Raw genomic sequence first — 19917 nt, forward strand, 5'->3', positions numbered from 1 at the left:
GACTTTAAAGCTCCTTTCTTACCCAAACCATTCTATGGCCCTATGATTCAGTGATCCTTTGCGCTGGTCGCGCATACAGTTTAACCACTAGAGTCCGTGAGGGAACTCCCTTTATTTTGCCACAGCTGCCGGGCAAAGCTCCGGGCTCATCCCCCTCACGCGGCGCCCCCGCTGCGAGGCGGCGCCGCCATGGCGCCCTCGGTGCCGCGCGGGGGCGCTGCGGGGCCGCGCCCGCCCCTTCCCCTCCCGCCGCCGCCATGGCGGCCTTGCCCCGCCACCGCCGCTTCCTCGGCGGCTTCATCTGCGGCGCCGCTGCCGGGGCCGCCGCGTCCTGCTGGGCTGCGTGGCGGCTCCTCCGCGGCCAGAGCCAGCCGGAGCCGTCCGGGCGGGCCCCGGCGCAGGGTAAGAGCGGCGGGCAGTGGGGACCCGGTGAGGCGGGAGCGGCCGGCTCAGCGCGGTCCCGGCCCCGCAGCCGCTTCTGTCCCCTAAACTCTCTCCTTCCCCTCAGAAACGCCTTTTCCCTCCTTCCCCCATTCCCGGAATGCCCAAATAGTGCCGGGAGATGCGGGGTACCTTCGTGCCTGTGGCGGGCTGAGTGGGGAGGAGGTTGTTTGGGGATGCTGAATGCAGCTGGTCACGAACAGCGCTTCCCTTCGCACCTGCTGACGGCAGAGTGTTGCTGCAGGAGAGGAATGGGTTTTAATATTTTAATATTTAATATTTTAGTTTTAAATTTAAAACTAAAATTTCAGTTTTCGGGTCAGACCATTAAATTTCAGCTGTTGCTGCCCTGGATGAGCCGAGGCTCGTTTGTCATTCTGGGGTCTGGTGGGGTTCAGGTGTGGGAAGAGATGCTTGGGGCACCTGAGGGAGTGAATGGTTTTCTCCACAGCCTCAAGGCTTTAAAAGTACCGGATTGTTGGAAAGCAGAGGAAGAATGGCTCTAAAAGCATGAGTTGCTGTTGGACAGATGGCTGGAGAATGAACAAGACAGTAAGATGGATGTAAATATTGCTCCATGAGGAAAAAATTATTGCTTGCAAAAATAATGAAAATTCAGAGATGCTTTCATTCATTGAGCAGAGTGTAAGCATTCCCAGGGAGGCCAGGACTTCCTTGTGTCCAACTTGTAAATCTCAGTTTTTGAGGAATTTGATTTCCAGCTCCAAGGGGTGAAATTTGTGTGTTGTAACTCCTTGTTGGCAGATTTGTCCCTACACATCTGAGAGCTTTTCTTCTGTAGAAAGAAAATGTCTCATGGCTTTTCTTCTGCCTTCTGTAGGCATTAGAGGAGGTAGAAGACTTAGTCCTAGAGCTGAGATCCTCATGTTAAAACATGATGAGAACCACAACTATTTTGGCAGATGAGAGTTTCACTGGAGAGCTCTCTTAATATATTTTAGGTCTTAATTGTAGCTGTAACCTCAAGTAATTCCCTATACAGTAGGCTTACACCCACTGAGATTTTTTTTTTTACTGTCCCATTTATGATCACATTTCATATTTAGATGGTTTTCTGTTTATTTTTTTCCTTAGAACCAGTAGAAGAGGCTCTGCTGGAAAGATATGGATTTCCTGAGGCTGGAACAGAGACCAGATGTTACACAAATCATGCACTGTCTTATGACCAGGCAAAACGGGTACCTAGATGGGTGATTGAACACATTTCAAAACAAAAGATGCTGGGTATGTAGGTGTTTATTTGTTGCAGTAATAAGCAAACAGGACTCAGTTTCTTCATGCAGAAAGGCCAATCTTTAATGTTACAGCCCATTTTTGTACAGTTTTTAAGACCTCATGTATAACTTCTGATTGGTTCATAACATTCTTGCCACTCGGTTCATTGATTAGTAAATGTCATTTTACATGCCCATCAAATTTCTCTATTCCTGCATAGTTTACATATTTTGTTCACTGATTCCTATGGGATAGACTATGTTTTTGCAGGTGTGAAGGGTTCTGTTACCAGAATAGATCATTGTGCTAACTGACTTTCATTCTTATATTTTTTTCACGTGGGAAGTTACAAGCTAACTGCTAGCTTAGCTAGAGTAGCAAGGCCTAAACTATATTTTATAAGGGCTTTTTTTTATAATATCTCTACCTGCATGCAACATTTATCTCCTTACATTTGTGATGCTCTGAATGGGCTTTGCTGCTCACAGAAGGTGCACCCTGGAACAGTCAGGGAGAAAAGTCCTATAGTGATCTCAGGGAGGGGAAGCTCAACTTGGGTTTTTATAACAGGAATGGAGAGAAGATGAAACAATTAAAATTAACCTTTCCTTACTTGATTTGGATCTGCAAAGCTGCTGGAGTGCATAAAAATGGCTCCTGCTTCCTTAGCAGTGGAGTTAGTTCAGAAGTCCAGTTTCTGTCAATAATTTTAATGTACAGATCTTAGAGATTTGCTCAGAATGGGAGGAGAATGTCCATTTGTGAGATAAAAACTGAGCAAAGGGCATCAGCAATTGTTCAGAGCTAGACAGGGCATTACCTCCTCACTGCAGCCATTATTTACTCTGATACAGTTCTCATACTCTCTCCCCTGTTCTTTATGCAAGACAGAGGCTCAGTGATTTTTTGCTGTCAGTGGTGAATGAAATATGAGTGGTATACAGTCATTGTAAATTAAGTTTATAGCATTAGTTCAGTTTTTATAAGGCAGATTATTAGTAATGGAGGTAACCATGCAATTGTAAAATGCTTTGTGAAAGCAATGGCCCTTTAAATGTATCTAAATCACTGTCTTCAAATTACCTTTCAAAATTAAAAGCAAGATCTTGAAAACATTATGAGCAACCCCTAAGTAGCATCATTGATCCCCCTGCTTTCTGAGGAGAAAACATTAAATTCAGGCTTACTTTAAAGTGGGCTTTAACAGCTGAGTTGTTAAAATGTCTTCCAGATAATCAGATACAAGTAACTTGTAAGTTGAAATTAAGCATCTTGAGGCATTCAGTTCTGATTTATGTCTGTAGCTACTCAAATTGAGATTTGAGACAGACCTGTTTTGTGTGGGGAAGCCTGAAAAGTCATGGTGCAAAATCCTGTGTATTTTATTGTTAAGTAAGAACTTAAATATTTAAAACACATGGCAGAAAGAAATTAGCGTTACCTGTATATGGGATGTACAGAATTCAGATGAGCGTACTGAATCCTTAAGTATGGGTCATCTGGCAAGATTTGACAGAATTAGATCTTTTTGTCTTGTGATTATGATGGTTTCATGTTAATCTGACCATTTAGTGTGTTGTTCTTCAGGTGATGCAGATCGAAAGCACTGTAAGTTCAAACCAGACCCTAACATCCCTCTGATGTTCAGTGCTGTCAATGAAGACTACCTTGGCAGTGGATGGTCACAAGGACACATGGCACCAGCAGGAGATAACAAATTTTCAACAGTAGGACTTTTTTCTCCCATTTTTTAATTTGTGCTTATTGGCTGGAAAGGGTCAGAAGACCCTTAGAAGTAATGTGCAATGTTCCTTTTGCAGTTTGTTTTGAGGTGGAGCGTGATGTCATTATTGATGCACAGAGCTGGATATGGAGTTACAAGGTCTATTCCTGACTGAGCAGTGTAGGATGCTCTCACAGTCTGCTTCAGGCATCTAAATCAGGTGCATGCTCTGATGACATACCTCTCTTCATTAAATCACACCTACATCACCTTGTTTGGCACAGATGATGTCTTGAACAGTGTGGTGTTAAGCAAGTTTTCTCAGCCTCTTGCATGGCACATTGTCTACCAGTAACATGCAGATGATAACTTTCAACAAGAAAACCCTGCAAGTCTTCAAAGCCCTGTTAAAGGGAGACAGGGACAATGATGTCATTGTGGCCAACAGCTGCTGAGATATTTAAGGCTAGATTGGTCAAAGCAAAGATGCTGTTAAGTACTGTTCTGTATTGACAAGGGGATTGCCTGGATGATTTAAAAGGCTTTTTTCTCCCTTGCAATGTGTATGAGGTAAATTAGACCCTTTTGCCATAGTTCTTTCAGTCTATAAAATCTCTTCACCTGCCATTTATTCAAGCTGTAAGAGAAGCATGCCTTAATGCCTTGGCTGACTTACAAAGCAGCCTTGAATTTATTGGATCCTCTTGCGAAATGTGCCTAATGCAGCAATTTGTTAATTAAGAAGCAGTTTGAATTTGTATTTCTCCATGCAGATAGTCTTCAGTGGGGTAGAGTGACAGCACAGTGGCATGTGGTAAATGAAAAAATCAGTAGTTTTATTTCTATTGGAAATGTCTTTGCTGTTATTTATTTATGCTATCTGGGGTATTTTTGCTGTGAGCTCCCTGTGCACAGAAATCCTGGACCTGGTTTGAAATGAGATGATACAGTCTTTCAAATATAGGATTATAAAAATTAAATTTCAATATCTAATTAGTGGAGGTAGTGTTTGCTCATTATCCTAAAGAGTTCTGTCAGTCCCATCACCTTGCAATAGTAGTATGTGAAAAATATTGACGAATACAAGACCTGTGAAAATTCTGGATTAAGATCTTGGAATTTTTCTCTCTGTATTTTCCTGTGTATGTCTAGTGATTTATCACCAGGTCCTTCACCTCTGGAGGTATGTAAGCTTCTGTTCAGAGATGTTTATGACACTTCTACAAGATGAAATTAAGCAGATATATGGATGTTTGACCATTATGGTCTCATAAATCATTTCATTGCCTGTATGTTATGTATGTAAAATATTGATGAATATATCTAATAAAACCTTTTCTTGGAAAGAAAAAATCAGCCATTAAGCAGTCAAATAAATGAAAAGCATGCTTGAAAGTGTCCTTCCCATTCAAAATGAAAAATGACTAGTTGCTTTCAAAGACATTACCAAACTGACACTGATAGTGTGATAGTAATTCCTGTGCCTCCAGGGTTGGACGTTCTCATGCTGTTTATAGATAACTTTGCAAGGTTTCACCTCAATTGTGCACCTCTTAATCCTAAATATTTTTGTAGGTGTTCTGACTTAAGTTTTTATGATTTTCTGTGTTAATAGATGTTAAACGAAACTAGAAATGGGATTCTGATCCACAAACTGCTAAAATGTGTTGTATGAATGTTTCAGTGAAATTACAGTATTTTCTTTCTCTATACAGAGAGCTATGGCTGAAACGTTTTATCTGTCCAACATTGTGCCTCAGAATTATGAAAATAATGCTGGGTTTTGGAACAGGTGAGAAATTACTTGTAAGTAAACTAAGTGACGAATACCAGACAGCAGCATAAATCAAAAATGCTTTGTTTTTAAAAGTTCTTCACATCCAGGTATTTTAGAGCAGTATATCTGTAGAGATCATAGGAGCTTTCTCTGAAATGAAAGGCATCTCAGTCCTCTCAGTGAAAGAACAGTATAGTGACTACTTTAGTTCTTCATTCAGTCAAACTGTCAAGGACATTTATTTAAAATAGACAAAATTATTTCTTCTGGCTGATGTGGAGTAAAAATACCAGGCTGTGCTTAAGAAAGTTTCAGCAGAAGCAGGGAGTGGGTTTAGATCTTCCTCAAAGAATCACTTGCAGTATGAGTATTCCCATGTCTGTGTGTGGATGTTGGTTCCCTTTGAATTGGAGAACTGAGCGCTCCCCACTGAGCCATCACTTTTCAGGTCTGAGGTGTTCCTTCAGGTCCTGGCTCCCAAGGAGCAGTCAGGCAGGGTCTCTGTCACTTGTGAGTGCTGACTGGATTGACTTAGAGGTGGAGTGGTTGATAAATTTAAACATGGTTCATGTAAGATTTTGTTCTTCTCTTCCTTTGAGCAGAGAACATAGTAAAAGGAGCATTCATCCTGTTCTTCGTGCATAGGACTTAGAGAATGTGAAGGCTCAGAAACGGGAGGGGAAAATGATAGATCTCTCAAGGTTCACTCAAGGGAAGGTCAGCAAAATTATATACAGTGTTGTAATAAAAGTCCATCAAAACTGCGTCATCATTCATCTGCACACTACTTTCCTGTTTTACAAGAATTTGTATTAAATCAGAAGAGCCATTCAGTAAGGTTATACTGTTTTATAGACAAATAAAATGCTGTAACATTTTAAGAGGGTTTTTTTCTTTTTTTAATAACTCAAGTGTTTGAGCATAAATTTTCTTTTTACCAAACCTAGGCATTTGTATCTATTCAAGGTAGGGAAACCCTCTTTGTTTCCCTTAAGCAGAATCTCTGCCTAATCAGGAAATCATGGGGAGCATTTGAAAATTTCCTCTGGCACTATCAACCCTGCAATTTAAGCAATTATTGCCACTTTTTCCCAACCCCAGCACCCTGTTCCCAGATATTAAATGCATGAAAAAGGCTGCGATGCCACTTTTTTATGTCAGTGATTTCTTTAATAATAAATATTTTTAAGGATACCGTATTTCACATATGTTGCATCCTTTCCTAGCTTCAATATTCTCTTCCTTTCTCTTGTTTTAGTTACTTGCTTCTTGACTTGTCTTCTGAGGTGCAGGCAGACAATGCAGCTTAGTCAGTAAAGTGTCTGTTGTTTTCTAAAGTGGTGTTTGCCCTCCTGCCTTGTGTTTCTGCTGGTTTCCCAGTTCCAGCTTTGGTAGTAGCCTGACTGTGGTGAGTCAGTTTCATTTGCCAGCCCAGTTAAAAACTGATTCTCATTTTGATTTGCTTGGTTATGTTTCTGCCATATTGGAAAAGTGGATCAGCTCATGAGGTGAGTTCTAGAACCAGCATGGAAGATGGATTAGGAGTGGTCAGATGGGACAGACAAGGGGAGCAGTAGAAAAGGGGAGAGCAGGACTGTAATCATCCTGCAAATTGTTAATAGTAATTGCTGGACTGGCTCCGTGGTGTACTCTAACTCCATCTTAGTGTTCCTCATTCTCTTCCAACTGATATTTAACTGTTTCTGTCTTGTTTTGAGTGTCATGGTTTTGATTTCATGATCACTGTAATCTGACTTCTGTCCCTCCTGCCACCAAAAGCAGTTTGCTCCCTAGCTGCATTTATTCCCATTCTTTCCAGGTGGTCTTTGTATTTCCCTGCCATGAGACAGCCTGAGGAGCTGGGCTGCTTGGAAGCAAAGCTGGTGACAGTAGGAAAAGAATTCACTTGTAATCAATGCTTTGATGTTATCACATGAAGAAAGGGCTCATTTTTGCTCATTCTCATTTGTGTGGCTCATTCTTAGTGATTTAACTTACCCAACACAAAAGAAAAAAAATACTGGTTTTGTTCAGGGTTGTTGACAGATAAAGAATATTCAAGTGGCCCAAGGGAAAAGTGTGAGGAACATGAATTAGAGAAGTAGGTGAATCCTCCCCCTTTCAGAGGCAGCCAGATTAGCTGGGATAATTGGTTTTATACTCTATATGTCCTTTTTTGTGAAGTGCAACTGTTACCTTTGTAGAGGACCAATTGTATTTTATTTGGTTTCATTGTTTTGATTTCTGTAACAGTTGGGCTGTTAGATCAAAGATGCATAGAATTATTTGGATTAGAAGGAGCTTTAAATTGGAATTTTAAACCTAGTTCCAACCCCCTGCCATGGACAGAGACACCTTCCCCTAGATCAGATTGCTCAAAACCCCATCCAGCCTGGCTTTGTTAATCTTTTGTTTTCTGTAAAATAGGTGTGATAGAGGAATCTTCTTATTTGAGAAATATTATGTGCTATAAACTGAATCAGTGTAAAAAGAAAAAAATATGGTAGTATTCCTGGAGTTACTATTTTATTTTTTAACAGTTTTATTTCTATTAAAGAAACAGTAGAGGTAGTGGAAATGGCAAACAGAAACTGGAGCTACAGAAAGAGCTGTGTTGCAGGACTTTGATTCCTTGGGAATAAACCCACAAATTCAGTAATATAAAACCTTTCAAAGTAAAAATGCTTCAATTTGCTGCTTAGAACAATTCTATTTTTCTAATCCCAAGTGACCACCAACAGTATATTTCTAGTGTCAAGTGTGGGAGTAAGTAGAGAACTGAGCTATTCAGACATGTGCTAAGATTGCAGAAACCATTTTCAGATGTGTGCAGCAACACATGTCTATCTGTAAATAAATGAACCTTATTTACACAGGACAAATGGGAAGCAGGACTTGGGCCTACATTTTGCCTTCTTTGGCTTGTGAATCACTCAGATGAATCTGGAAAAATGCTCCCTGTCAGTAGTTCACCCTTCCCTTCATAGTGTCTCAAAGATTAAATCTTCCCAGCTGACTTCTCCCTATCTGACAAATATGTTCCAGAATGGAAATGTACTGTCGGGAATTGACTGAGAGATTTGAAGATGTTTGGGTTGTTTCTGGACCTCTTACCTTGCCTCAAACAGATGGTGATGGAAAGAAGAGTGTTACTTATCAGGTATGTATATATGTTGCTGGGATAATGGTGCAGTAGTAATTATTTATTTAAAATAGATACCATAACTTGATAAAACAAAAGTTGAGCATCTTAGTACAGGCAAAATGTATAAAATGTGCAATACTTGTTGGAACAAGATTAGCAGAAGTGTTACATCTTGCCTATACATGAAAAAGCATAATTTTAAAATAATTTGTTTATTTACAGAGATCTATTTCATGTCCACAGTCAGCAGTAGAACTGTTTATCCAGTCAGAGTCAGTGGGATTTGTTAATGCACAGGCATCTCTTTGATCACTTTCTTCATGAGCTTTAGAAAGAGTGGAATGCAAAGGTAGGATAGATAGGTCTCTCAAAACTCTACAAGACATTGGAGTGTCAGTGCTCTGTTAATTTCACAAGCAGTTTGCTGCTGCTCCATAGGCATCTCTTGGAGGCCTTGCAGCTGAGATTCTGAGCATGCCAGAGTCACTTGGAAGACTTCACTCAAGTGCAGTATCAATGGTACTGATACTTCCCTTCTTTTAGCCCCCTTTATTTTATTACCTGCTTAAAATACTCTAGATATTCACCATGCACAGTCTGTAGAAACTATCACTGACAGACAGATGGGACAGGCTATGAAGTTGAGAAGTGAATTTATTGTTGCTTACCCAGACTTACTCTTAGTAGGCATGTGTTTAGACATCTGTAAGGTTTGAGCATGGTAAGTTATTCAAGGGAGTGTTACCTTCTGCCCCCGCTGCAATGCGATATTATTGCTATTTGCAGTTGCAGATGAAAGCTGGCATAATACAAATAATAAATGCTGCATTTTACACCTCTTGAAAAAAACCACTTTTCCTTGAATATAAGTAGTTGAATCAACTGCAGCTTCAGCTTGTGAGCAATTCAGCTTCCAAGCAGTTCTCTGAGGGGCAATGGATGAGCTTGCTGAGACAACCCAGTATTTCACAGGGATGTGAGAGGCACAAAAGGGAGAGATCTTTAGCTCTCAACACTGGCTTGTTTAGAAGTAAGAATTAGGCACTGTTTCTCCTTTATAAACATACAGCTGATTTCCTTTTGATTGAACTTGGAACTTGGTCATGACAGAATATGATTTTTCCTGTTAACATTACGATAATGTTGACGTTATCATAATGATAAAAGTAACATTACAATAATGTTACTTTTTTACTTCTTGAGAAACTGCCCCTTACGTCTCCAGCCACACATGTCAGACCTTGACTGTCACAAAATCACAGTTTTGGATTTGGATTTGTTATTTTTGGGGGGAGTTATGCATATGAAAATGCTGTAGTAATAAGTTACCTTCTTCATGTTCAGTGGCAGTTCCAAACTTCAGCTCTCACCTCATCTTTGTGAGGGAGGTGTAGACTGTGCTTATTTTTCAAGTGGATAAATAAGCCATGGTTAAGGGGTATGACCAATGCCAGATGATAAATTAGTGGCAAAGCCAGTTTTAGATTGGCAATCATCCTATGCCACCCACAGGTGCTCACTTCAGCATTGCCCTTTCTACTTTCCAGGCCTTTCTCTGCCTTTCTTTTGTCTGCCGGCACTGATGACTGTAAGATCCTTCCAGAAAATGCTTAATTTTGTGCAGTAGCAAACCATCCATACTGGGTTTACTGGGCTAGTTTTGTTCTACTGTAGAAAGATTGAGGCAGCACACAGAGTAGTCCAGTGCTTCCTGGTGACAGAATAAGATCTGTCCCAAAGCACACAGCTGGGAGCAGGAGGGAGATGTTCCCTCTCAACAATCTTCAGCTGAGCCTTTGGCTTCCTGTCACTCAGAATGCTACAGAGCTCTCCAGGCTTACACTCCAGGCTTGCTGGGATTTGCTGCCTTGTAGCTGTCAGGATATTGCATTTATTTTTCATTTTCAACTTAAAAAATATATTCATCTTACATAGCAAAGAATTAAAAATCTTGAGCTGACTTGAACATTTTATAAGTGGAAATCATTTCCAGGGAGAAGTTAAATCATCTATCAACTGAAGCTATCAATGGCTTCACTTTAATCTTGCTCTGAACGAGTCTTTCTCTCATTCTTTAGAGAAGGTGTTTACTTAGAAGAGGAAGATTGCATTTTCTGAAAAATGATTGTCATTCTCAGTCTTGGTTTTGAAATGTAAATTTTAGTATTCCGCAGATAAAAATCAGAGCAGACACTGCATCTTACTGGCTTTGTTCAAAATAACTTGATACCTGCATACAATGGTGACATAATAGTGGCACAAAATGCCCACGTTGTTGTGCTTGTGATCTCATTTAGTTCTTGTCTTTTGTCTTCATCATCTTTGGGTTTGATGACAGCGCAGATCTTTTAGGAATGTTTACCACTTTTGGTCTTACTATGAAGTAAAGTTCAGTGTGGGATTGAAAATGGTGAAGTGATGGTGTTCCTGTTTGTTTGTCACCACTTTTTCACATTCATAAATCCTTTTACTCAGCTTCCTATAGTAAGATTCATTATGTAAATTGATTTTTACTTAAGTACAGATAATGGTATCTCCAGGTGGGAAAAGTAAAATAATGATTCTGTGGGGTTTTTGTATGTTTGTTTGTTTAAAATATTAAATGGTTTGATTTGAGTCCTCTAAATAAATACAGGCAGAGAATGTTTGGGTTCTTTTATTTTGAAATTTGTTCATAGCTTACGTTTTTGTGCTTTGCATTGCACTTGTACTTTGAGGAGGGAGACTTCAGAATAGAGGGGTGTGTTGGGTTTGTTTGTTTGTTTTTTCTTTTATGAACACATACACTTAGAGGAGGAAACACAATGTGTCAAAGTACTGAAGAGAAGTTCTTTTCAAATACACACCTTGGATGTAATTGCAGTCATTGCCATTGATTTTGGTAGTCTGGGATTCTGCCTTTAAAGGAAGGACACTAATGGTTGTGAAGGGAAGGAATCTCTTAGCTGTCTTTCAGAGTGAACTCAGCAGACTTCACACAAATGACTTCAGACTGAAAGGGGTTTTAGTCCTCATTGTTTGGGCATGAGAAGCTGATGTGAGAAGATGTCCTTTCCTTTGTCCCTGCTGTTCAAGGAGAAGTGCTGCAGTATACACCAGAGTGCTGAAACTCACAACCTGTAATCTGCCAATGCCACTGTTAAGGCTCAGCTCCTCTCTAATGTTTTTGCTCTCTCAGACAGAGCTGTGAAAAGGAAAGAAGGAAAACAGTGAAGTGCTACAGTGAATGTGTCTGCACTGATTTGTTTCAGATAGTCTCTTCAATCTTAAAGTTTCCTTGTTTTTGGCTAAAGTAGTGGTGAAATATGTCTCCATGGTTTTACATGCTAGTGTTTTTCTCATCAAACATCCAAAAAGGTTATTTTTAGATCACTATAGAGGAGAAGCAGAGCATCAGTCATGGCTTTGTTCCCAGTTCCTGCTTGGACTCTGGTACCATTTGCTCTTTAATTCCAGAAAGGGAATTAACCTTGAACTTCTTGGATGCCAGCATTGTTCTGTCTATTGGCTGAACTTGTGATATCCTCAGATATGTTCTGTCATTTCATCTGTCTCCAGCGGAGATTTTTATTGCAGAGAGTGGATTGATGATCGTGCTTGGTATCTGAAAAACGTATTTTGAGAGTATACGTAGAATAGAATGCCAACAGGAAAATCTGTTCTGTATCATTGGAGAGGCAGATGCAGGTTTTTCATCTTTGTCCAGATCAAATCAAAATGACATTGTCTTGTTTTATACATTACTGCTATCCACTGTCTGTCACTTTAGTGATTTTCCTCTATCAGCAGATTTGGAGTTTCAAATACAAATTTTGCAATAATTAACTACATCATGCTCAGTGCTCCACCCTCCCATTCCCAAGCCATCCAAGTGAATGCTAATTTAAGAAGAATTAGCTGTGGCTGGCGAATGAAAATACAGTTTAGATGATGTTTTGTTTGTTGTTTGAAAAAGACATTTGAATGTACTTTTTACTGATACATGAGATTCATACTGGAATTATGTTTGCTGTTTAATTTTCTAAATTTAATCACCAGGCTGGGCCAGAGAGGCACAATAACCATTCCAGAAGGTACAGTTGTCATCTCTTTCTGTGACAAATAACTGGGAAACAAATGGCACTCTCAAATATGAGATGGTCCTTTATGGTTTTACCCAGTTAATTTTCAGAACTAGTAGAGGTTGTCTCCTAGTAAGATGCTATAGGGGAATGAATGCTTGTTAAAGGAGGAAATAAACCTGAGAATTATTCCTTGTTTGTTGGCTGCTCCAAGTGGTTCCAAGAGATTCCTACTGGATGTAGGTCCATTATAGGTGTCCCATAAACATTATGGAAAGGGTTCAGTCTTAGATCAGCTGGTGTAAACCAGCAGAGCTCTGTCAGGCCTAAATTTAGATGTGAGGTACAAATGAATGGAATAGACTCTGGGTTATAGTGGGAGGAGAAGAAGAGACACTGAAGGTGCAGGAGAGATTAATTGGCACTGTGTTTTATTTAGCACTGTACCCATCCTGAAAATTATGCTGTTATAGGAAGAGGGGTGTTAAGGACTGTGGTGGATTCTTGTTTAAGCTAATCTAAGTGAATTCTGTGGAAACAGTAGTCTGTCATCATCACAGTTTATTACATACGTTATATATATATTCATACCCTCTTTATTAAAGAAAAATAAAAAGGGGTTGGGACATCTATCTTTAAATGTCATAACTCTGTATTCAGGAGCAGGGTTTTTTTTTTTTGCCATCTCATTTCTTTTTTTCCTTCCCTTTTTAGAATTGCCAAATGATTTGGCAATAACAATCAGACCAGCCATAACAAATTAAATTTTCCTGAAGTACATACATTTGCATTTTGGAGTGTTTGGCTGTGCAGATTGTTACTATGATTTTTATCTGTAGTGTTTTGTGGTTTGTGTGTTGCTAGGTCTGCCTTCACACCCCTCAGTTCTTCTCAGTGCCATCTGACAGAGCTCTCTCAAATATTGGGGGAAAACACTTGGCAGAATCAGTGCTGCCCAACAAAGCCAGAAGGAACTTGAGTGGAGGCAGTTAATGCTGTCACAATGATCGAGTAAATAAAGTTACAGTGATAGTAAATGGAATATTTTGTACTGCCAGAAAGTCTGTTTCTATACAGAATTCAGTAACAAATTATAACAAAGCTCTGGGTTGTCAAACGTGGGGTCACATCAGCAGGAATGATGTTATATCTACAGTGAAAGGCCTGATAGACCTGGTCAGTATCATGCTTGGGGGACAGGACTGATTCCTTGAATTCTGTCCCCCAAGAAGTGTGATGGAAGTGTTAATTTTGCTACTGCCAGGTGGAGGGGGAAGGATTCTGTCACAGGAGCTGGGTGTGCTTCTTTTCAGACAGTTCTGTTTGAAGTTCTGCCTCAGTTTTAAACTCGGGTTAGAATTTCACAGAGAGTGAAGAAACAGCTATGTGAGTGTCAAGGGAATTTCTGGAGCTGACATTTTTAAGTATTTGATGGTGGTACCATCTGAGGGAAGGACTGTGCAGTGGATGCTGGTGGTTAAGACATGATTGAGAGTGATTTCTGTTTGCCAGGTTCTGAGGGAGTCACGGGTAATTGACAATCCAGAGCTGGCTCTGGCTGATGAAGGGCTCCTTAGTCCCTTCTGCTGATTCTGTGCACGGTGGATTTTCACTTTCTGGTCACTAGGTGGCAAAATTCCACTTTTGGATTCATGAGCCTTTTCTTTTAAAAATGATCCATACCCTTGCAGAGGAAGATAATTTTTTTGCAGTCTGGGAAGCTGTAACAAGTCCAGTGTAAAATTAAAATTTGATAACATTAGTTTGTGTTCAGAATTTCCATGCTGTAACACTCTGTTTTCATCTCATATAATCTCAACTGTTCTGCAATTATACTTCTTATGTTCCTTTTCACTTGTTCATGGAGTTTTCTATCTCATAAACTCCAAACTGACATTTTTAAGGACTGCCTTGTAATTTATCTGATTACCACTATGAAGGTGGCATTAGTTAATGCCAGATACTTAAGCTTACTGTTGATGCCATTAGCAAATGTCTTCATTAATTATTTTGATATTTAAGGACTCCACAGGTATTATCAGATTTGCTTCCTTGTTTTTAAAATCTGCAGTCAAGAACAGGATTTGGCCAAAACTGGGAGGAGAGCCAAGCTTAAGACAAATCCTCATCCAATGATTTGGCTGTGAGACTGAATTTTTCAAAGCTCTCTGAATTTTCTCAGGTTTAAGAAATGTTCTGCCCTCATCTGTCCCTGTGAGCTCTTTAGGTTTCTTTTACAACTGCTTACCAACACATTTGTTGTTTTAGTGATATGTAAACATTTCTGAATGTCAGGAATTGCACACATTTTAGTGCTCTGCCCTCATGACAGCTGTCTATGTTTAATTTGGCTTTGAGAAGAATAAACAAATTCACACACACTTGAGGAATGTCAGTAACAATGTCAGTAATGATAGAAAAATAATAAACATTGCCCTGAAAATGACATTATGATAATGTTACATTATTAGGAGATATGAGTTCAGTTAAAGAAACAAAACAAAAATTAAAGGGATAAGTAGCTGCAGAAATTTAGGGCAATGCACATTTTTACATTGAACTGATAGAGACAGCTAAGCATCTGAAATTTCATGTTGGTTTCCCAAATGATGATGGGAAAGAGATATATTTAATGCTATAAAAAGAAGGCTTTTAGCTTGAGTGCCTTTTTTTTTATGTTTCATGAGCCTGTTGAAAATTTGGAAGATTAAGCAAAATTTTATAGCAATAGCAAAATGGGGATTTTCAAAGGATTGCACAAAAATTTGCCTTGTGGGCTGTTACCAACATGGTGTGAAAGCATGTGGGACAGCAGTGATTTCAACAGGCAATTTCTGTATTTTCTTGCTTGTATTGGAGCACAAAATTCCTTTTAGAATCACAGATACTCTTAAAAAACTGCTCTTTCTCTCCAGCTGGGACAGAGAGCTGTTTCAGGCCTTGATTTCTGAAAGATCATCTGCTGCCTGTGGATAGACAGGCACAAATCAAAGTCAACATCTGTGCATGGATAATGTTGAACCATTTTCCATCCTGTTACAATAGGAGCATATGCTCTCTGCCTCTGCCAGGCAAAGCACTGAGATAAATGGGATGGTGCAGATCTGGATAGTGACTGAGGCTGCTGAAGTTTAGGAGGAAAATCCTCTAGGTGGCAATAGGAAATGGAATTGTGGAGTTTGTTTTTTCTGCCTCTTTCTTCTATTCCAAATTTCACTTTTGCAGTGTCACACTTCTTTATCTGGCAGTTGAGCTGGTGGGGGGGCAACTCTATGGAAACAATTCTCTGCAGCTTCTCTATTCACTCCCATAAAACTACAAAGTGTGGGATATTACAGGGAGTAATGATGGAGATACTTTGTACTTTGCTGTGCTCCAGAACTGCTTTTCCTTTTTTAACAGAAATCATTGGGTCACACTGCAGAAATTACTGGTGATGCATCCTGTGCATGGTGCATGTAAGTGTTAAACTGCAGAAAAAGACATTTATTCTTAGTCATGCATATTTACTCTGTCAGAGAAATCAGGCACTGCCCACTGCCCTTTGATGGTGCTCTCCAGCAGAATTAGCTGGGGATAGAACTTTTATATCCTGCTTTTAGTAAGGAAGGGACACCTGTGGACACTGACAGTTTGGGCACCTGAAGATGGTTTTATCTGCTTTAACACTATGAACACTCAGTGAAGTTATTGCAGTAGTAGTTTGCTGCTGTTCAGAGAAATTGGTATGAAGCCTGTGCACTGCTTAAATTTCATTTAAATTCTCAAAAGAGAGTTTACATAGAACTGAAATGGTAGATAAATTACATACCTGACCATTACATGTAGGGAATTGAATTTAGATCTACATTTCTCAAAAGGCCACCCTTGCTTCATTTTGAACTAGTCTTCTCTGTTTCTTCTCTCTCTTCTTAGGTGCCCATACTATGCATAAATGTGCATTATTTTGCATAGAATATATATATTTGCATAATATTACATAAGCACCGGCTCTGTTTTCCCTTAACACCCACTTGAGGCATTCAGCATTTCCATCTCATACCTAACTGTTTTGTGTGCAGCTCTATTCATTCCCCAGCCTCTTTATCCACCCACTCAGCCCTCAGCCTCAATCCCCAGTTCCCTCAGCTCGCTCCACATGCGTTCACCTGTTTGTTTTACATATTCCATGTACCCCCACTCATTGGAGATCCTTGTGCAGCTCCATCTGTGTGCTCGCCCTTCCTTGGGTCTTTTGTGCAGCACAGCGAGGATGCCGGGATGTGGATGTGAGTGGGAGGTGTGGAGAAAAGGAGGGAGCTGAGCTAAGGAGGACCTGGTACATATCCATGGATTTGTAGTGGGAAAAGTGTGCAAAGAGGCCTGGAAAAGGCCACACTGCACAGGAATGCTGCAGGTCAGGGGATTGTTGGCCCAGGGAGACACTGAGGACTGGGCTTTAGCCTCACTTCTCTCAGGAGGCTACAGCATCTTCCTCCTCTTCCTCACCTTCCTTCTTGCCCTAGGAGTGTGCAGGAGGTGGGATTTCAGTGCAGGCTCTGCAAGCTCCCTGCTCCAGGGGAGAAAAGGAGCCCCAACCTATTGCCTTTGGCAGTGTCATCACTGGGTGTCCTTGGGTGAATATGGAAATATGAACTCCTTACTCTCCCCTTCAGGGATTTTCTTGGCTCCCTCCCTCTCACCCCCAGTATTTTGCAGGTACTCCCCAGCTCGAGTGCCACTGATCTCAAATAGGTTAAAGCTCCCAGCAACATTCATTTTGTAATTCAGTGTTAACTCAGCAGATACAGCAGTGTGTTGCTGCACTGCTTTTAGTACATTTGAGCACTACATGTGCATCAATCAGTTTTGATTATTTGTGGTATTGGTCCTGGGGAGGTGTAGCTCTGGTTTCACATCCACAGAATGCTAAATGCAAAGTGCTTTGACACTCAGGAGCTCTCATTTCCCTGTCAACACATCTGTCATCATTGAAAGGGAGAGAAGATTTGGCATAAGGCATTCCTTTCTTAACCAATTTCAGGGACTGATTGATGTCCAGGCAGAATATTACTTGGGAGAATGCTGGTGGCATAACCATGACAATTTTTGTAATAAAACAAAAACCAAATAATCCAACCACCTCTCAAAAAAAACAAAACTCAACCCAACCAAACAAGAAAACCCAGAACAAGAACAAACCCACACAAAACCCCACATCCTGAAGAAACCCAAACAATCAAAAAATCTTAAACTATAGCAAAACTATTAGATAGCCTCATTTAGGGCAAGGGAGGAAAGTATTTTAGAACACAGTAAAGAAATCTACGAGCATGTGTTTTCCAGAAACAGGAGTAATGTCTCTACTATGTTATTGCACAAAACATGAAAAAAAAATTATCAGGATTTTCCCTTTCTCCTGAAGGTACTTTCTCTGGTTTTGGTCTAATCGGTAAGGCTTTAGGACCAATCATTTAAATAACTGGCAACAGAAGTAAAGGACACAAATCACTGAAAGAATTTGTAACTCAAATTTAATTAATATTGGAATAGACCAACATGAATCTTGGTTCAATAGCCACAGGCAAAATTTAATTTTAAAAATGTATTTTCATTTGCAGAAGGGCTGAATAATCAGAAAAAAAAGTGTGCATAGGAAGTGTTTATTATGTGATTGAGTTATACTCAATATATGAGTGGACAAGGCATGTCTGAACTGTTGACACTTTCAATTAATGTGATAAATACCTGCTTTCCCTGAAATGGTATTTTAACTGTATCTACAAAAGCTGTCCAAAAAAATCAAAACAGTCAGTCCTTGATTTTGTAGGTGTTGCAAATCCTGGAAACAGCACCAAATTACTGGATTTTATATACAGTATAAAATGCCTTTGTAGTTTTTATAAGGGATCTGCATCTTCTTCTTCCATTGCAATTAGAATAAAAGCATGGCTTTGAGAAGGGTACTTACAGAAGAGTTATGCAAAACTGAGATTTTCCATGTGTGAGCCTGTTACACTCTCTGAAAATGACAGATTCAGTTCAGCAATAGCAAAGAAACAAAAAACCCTAATTTAGTGCATGCATGAGCATAACTTCTGAGTCCTGGAGAGATTACATTTGCCATCAATAGGTGTATTCCCTTGGAGATATCCCTGGCACAGGGTGGGGTGAGACTTTAACAGTCCTGATCCTCCACTCTTGGGGCTCCCCTTAAATCCTTGGATCCTGGTCTGAGTGGCACAGGAGGAAACTCAACATGTATGAGCACTGAAGTTGGATTGTAGGGAATTTATGGAAGAAATAGGTGCATTTTTTTTGGATAGGCTTCTCTTCCAAGAAGATACTGAATCACTGACTGTACTGTATATCTGGATCTCTTGCAAAAAATGCTTATTTAGGTAAAGTAGCTTTTAAATGCTACCTGGGTGTGGGTAATAGAGATAAAAATAAATGACAGATGGTAACTTAGAGTTGATTTGAAATGTATATTAAAACCTCTATGATTTGGAACTGCGAGGTTAGGAACTTTTATTGTATATTATAAGTTATTGTAATTACACAAAGGAGAGGAGCTCCAGAGAGAGGGAACATGAAGTTGTGGTGCTTAGGGACATGGTATATTGTTGGTCTTGGCAGTGCTGGATTGCACTTGGTAATCTTAAAGATCTTTTCCAAGCAAAACAATGCTGTGATTTTTTTTATCTGTACCAGTCCTTTCCTTTTGGCAGGTGATTGGAAAGGATGAAGTGGCTGTACCATCCCACCTGTACAAGGTGATCCTCGCCAGGCGGAGCAGAACATCCTCAGAGCCCCTGGTGCTGGGGGCCTTCGTGGTGCCAAACAATCCCATCGGCTTCAGCCACCAGCTCACCGACTTCCAAGTCAGCCTTGAAGACCTGGAAAGAAAGTCAGGTTTAGTTTTCTTCCCCCAGGTGGACAAGACCAAAGATGTTAAAAATATCTGTGAGGTGGATACGTGCAAGCTGATGGGCTTCAAGGAGTTCACTCTGTACATCACTGCCCGCAAAGTGCAGAGCGCCCGGACGCTGCGCCGGCTGGAGAAAGCCATGGAGGAGTTACAGGAGGCAGGAATTGAGCCTGATGAGTATCTCCTAAAGCTGTACAAGAAGAAGGAGGAAGAACTGCTGCAGGAAAAACCAGTAGCAGCTAGAGAGGGGAGAGCTGGCTGAGCATTCAGGGAGTTGTTTGGGTTTTTGGAAAGGGGAACTGAAGGCAAACACGAAAACGAGGGCTCCTTGAATCATCTTTGAGTTGTGAAAACAATAAAGAAATATTTGGAAGCTGATGGGCTTGGAATAATGCTCATTCTTGTGTAACACGATGCAAACACGTGGTTTGCTGCACTACTTAGACATGGGAACTGTAAATGATCCCTTTCTGGCCTGAGTAGATCACTGGACCTCCAGGAAAGGCTTTGTGCTATTTTCCACCTGGCATGTCAGACTTAGGGTTTGTGTGGAATCCTTTCTAGGAAAATCACAAAAATAGAGAGTAGACACCTTGGGAGTACAGCTGGAACGGGTTTAAATGG

At 40.2% G+C, this 19917-nt stretch overlaps 1 protein-coding gene across 1 annotated transcript; it reads left to right on the top strand.

The window, feature by feature from the left end:
* Positions 1–248: 248 nt before the first annotated feature.
* EXOG (exo/endonuclease G) lies at positions 249–19671 on the top strand. Its single transcript, XM_021555284.2, has 6 exons — positions 249–402; positions 1537–1686; positions 3265–3404; positions 5116–5192; positions 8223–8337; positions 19094–19671. Exons 1-6 carry the CDS (start codon positions 258–260, stop codon positions 19553–19555), a joined length of 1089 nt encoding a protein of 362 aa, XP_021410959.2. The 5' UTR covers positions 249–257; the 3' UTR covers positions 19556–19671.
* The last annotated feature ends 246 nt before the right edge of the window (positions 19672–19917 follow it).

The sequence above is a fragment of the Lonchura striata genome, chromosome 1 (genome assembly GCF_046129695.1).
Source record: "Lonchura striata isolate bLonStr1 chromosome 1, bLonStr1.mat, whole genome shotgun sequence".
Lineage (NCBI taxonomy): Eukaryota > Metazoa > Chordata > Aves > Passeriformes > Estrildidae > Lonchura > Lonchura striata.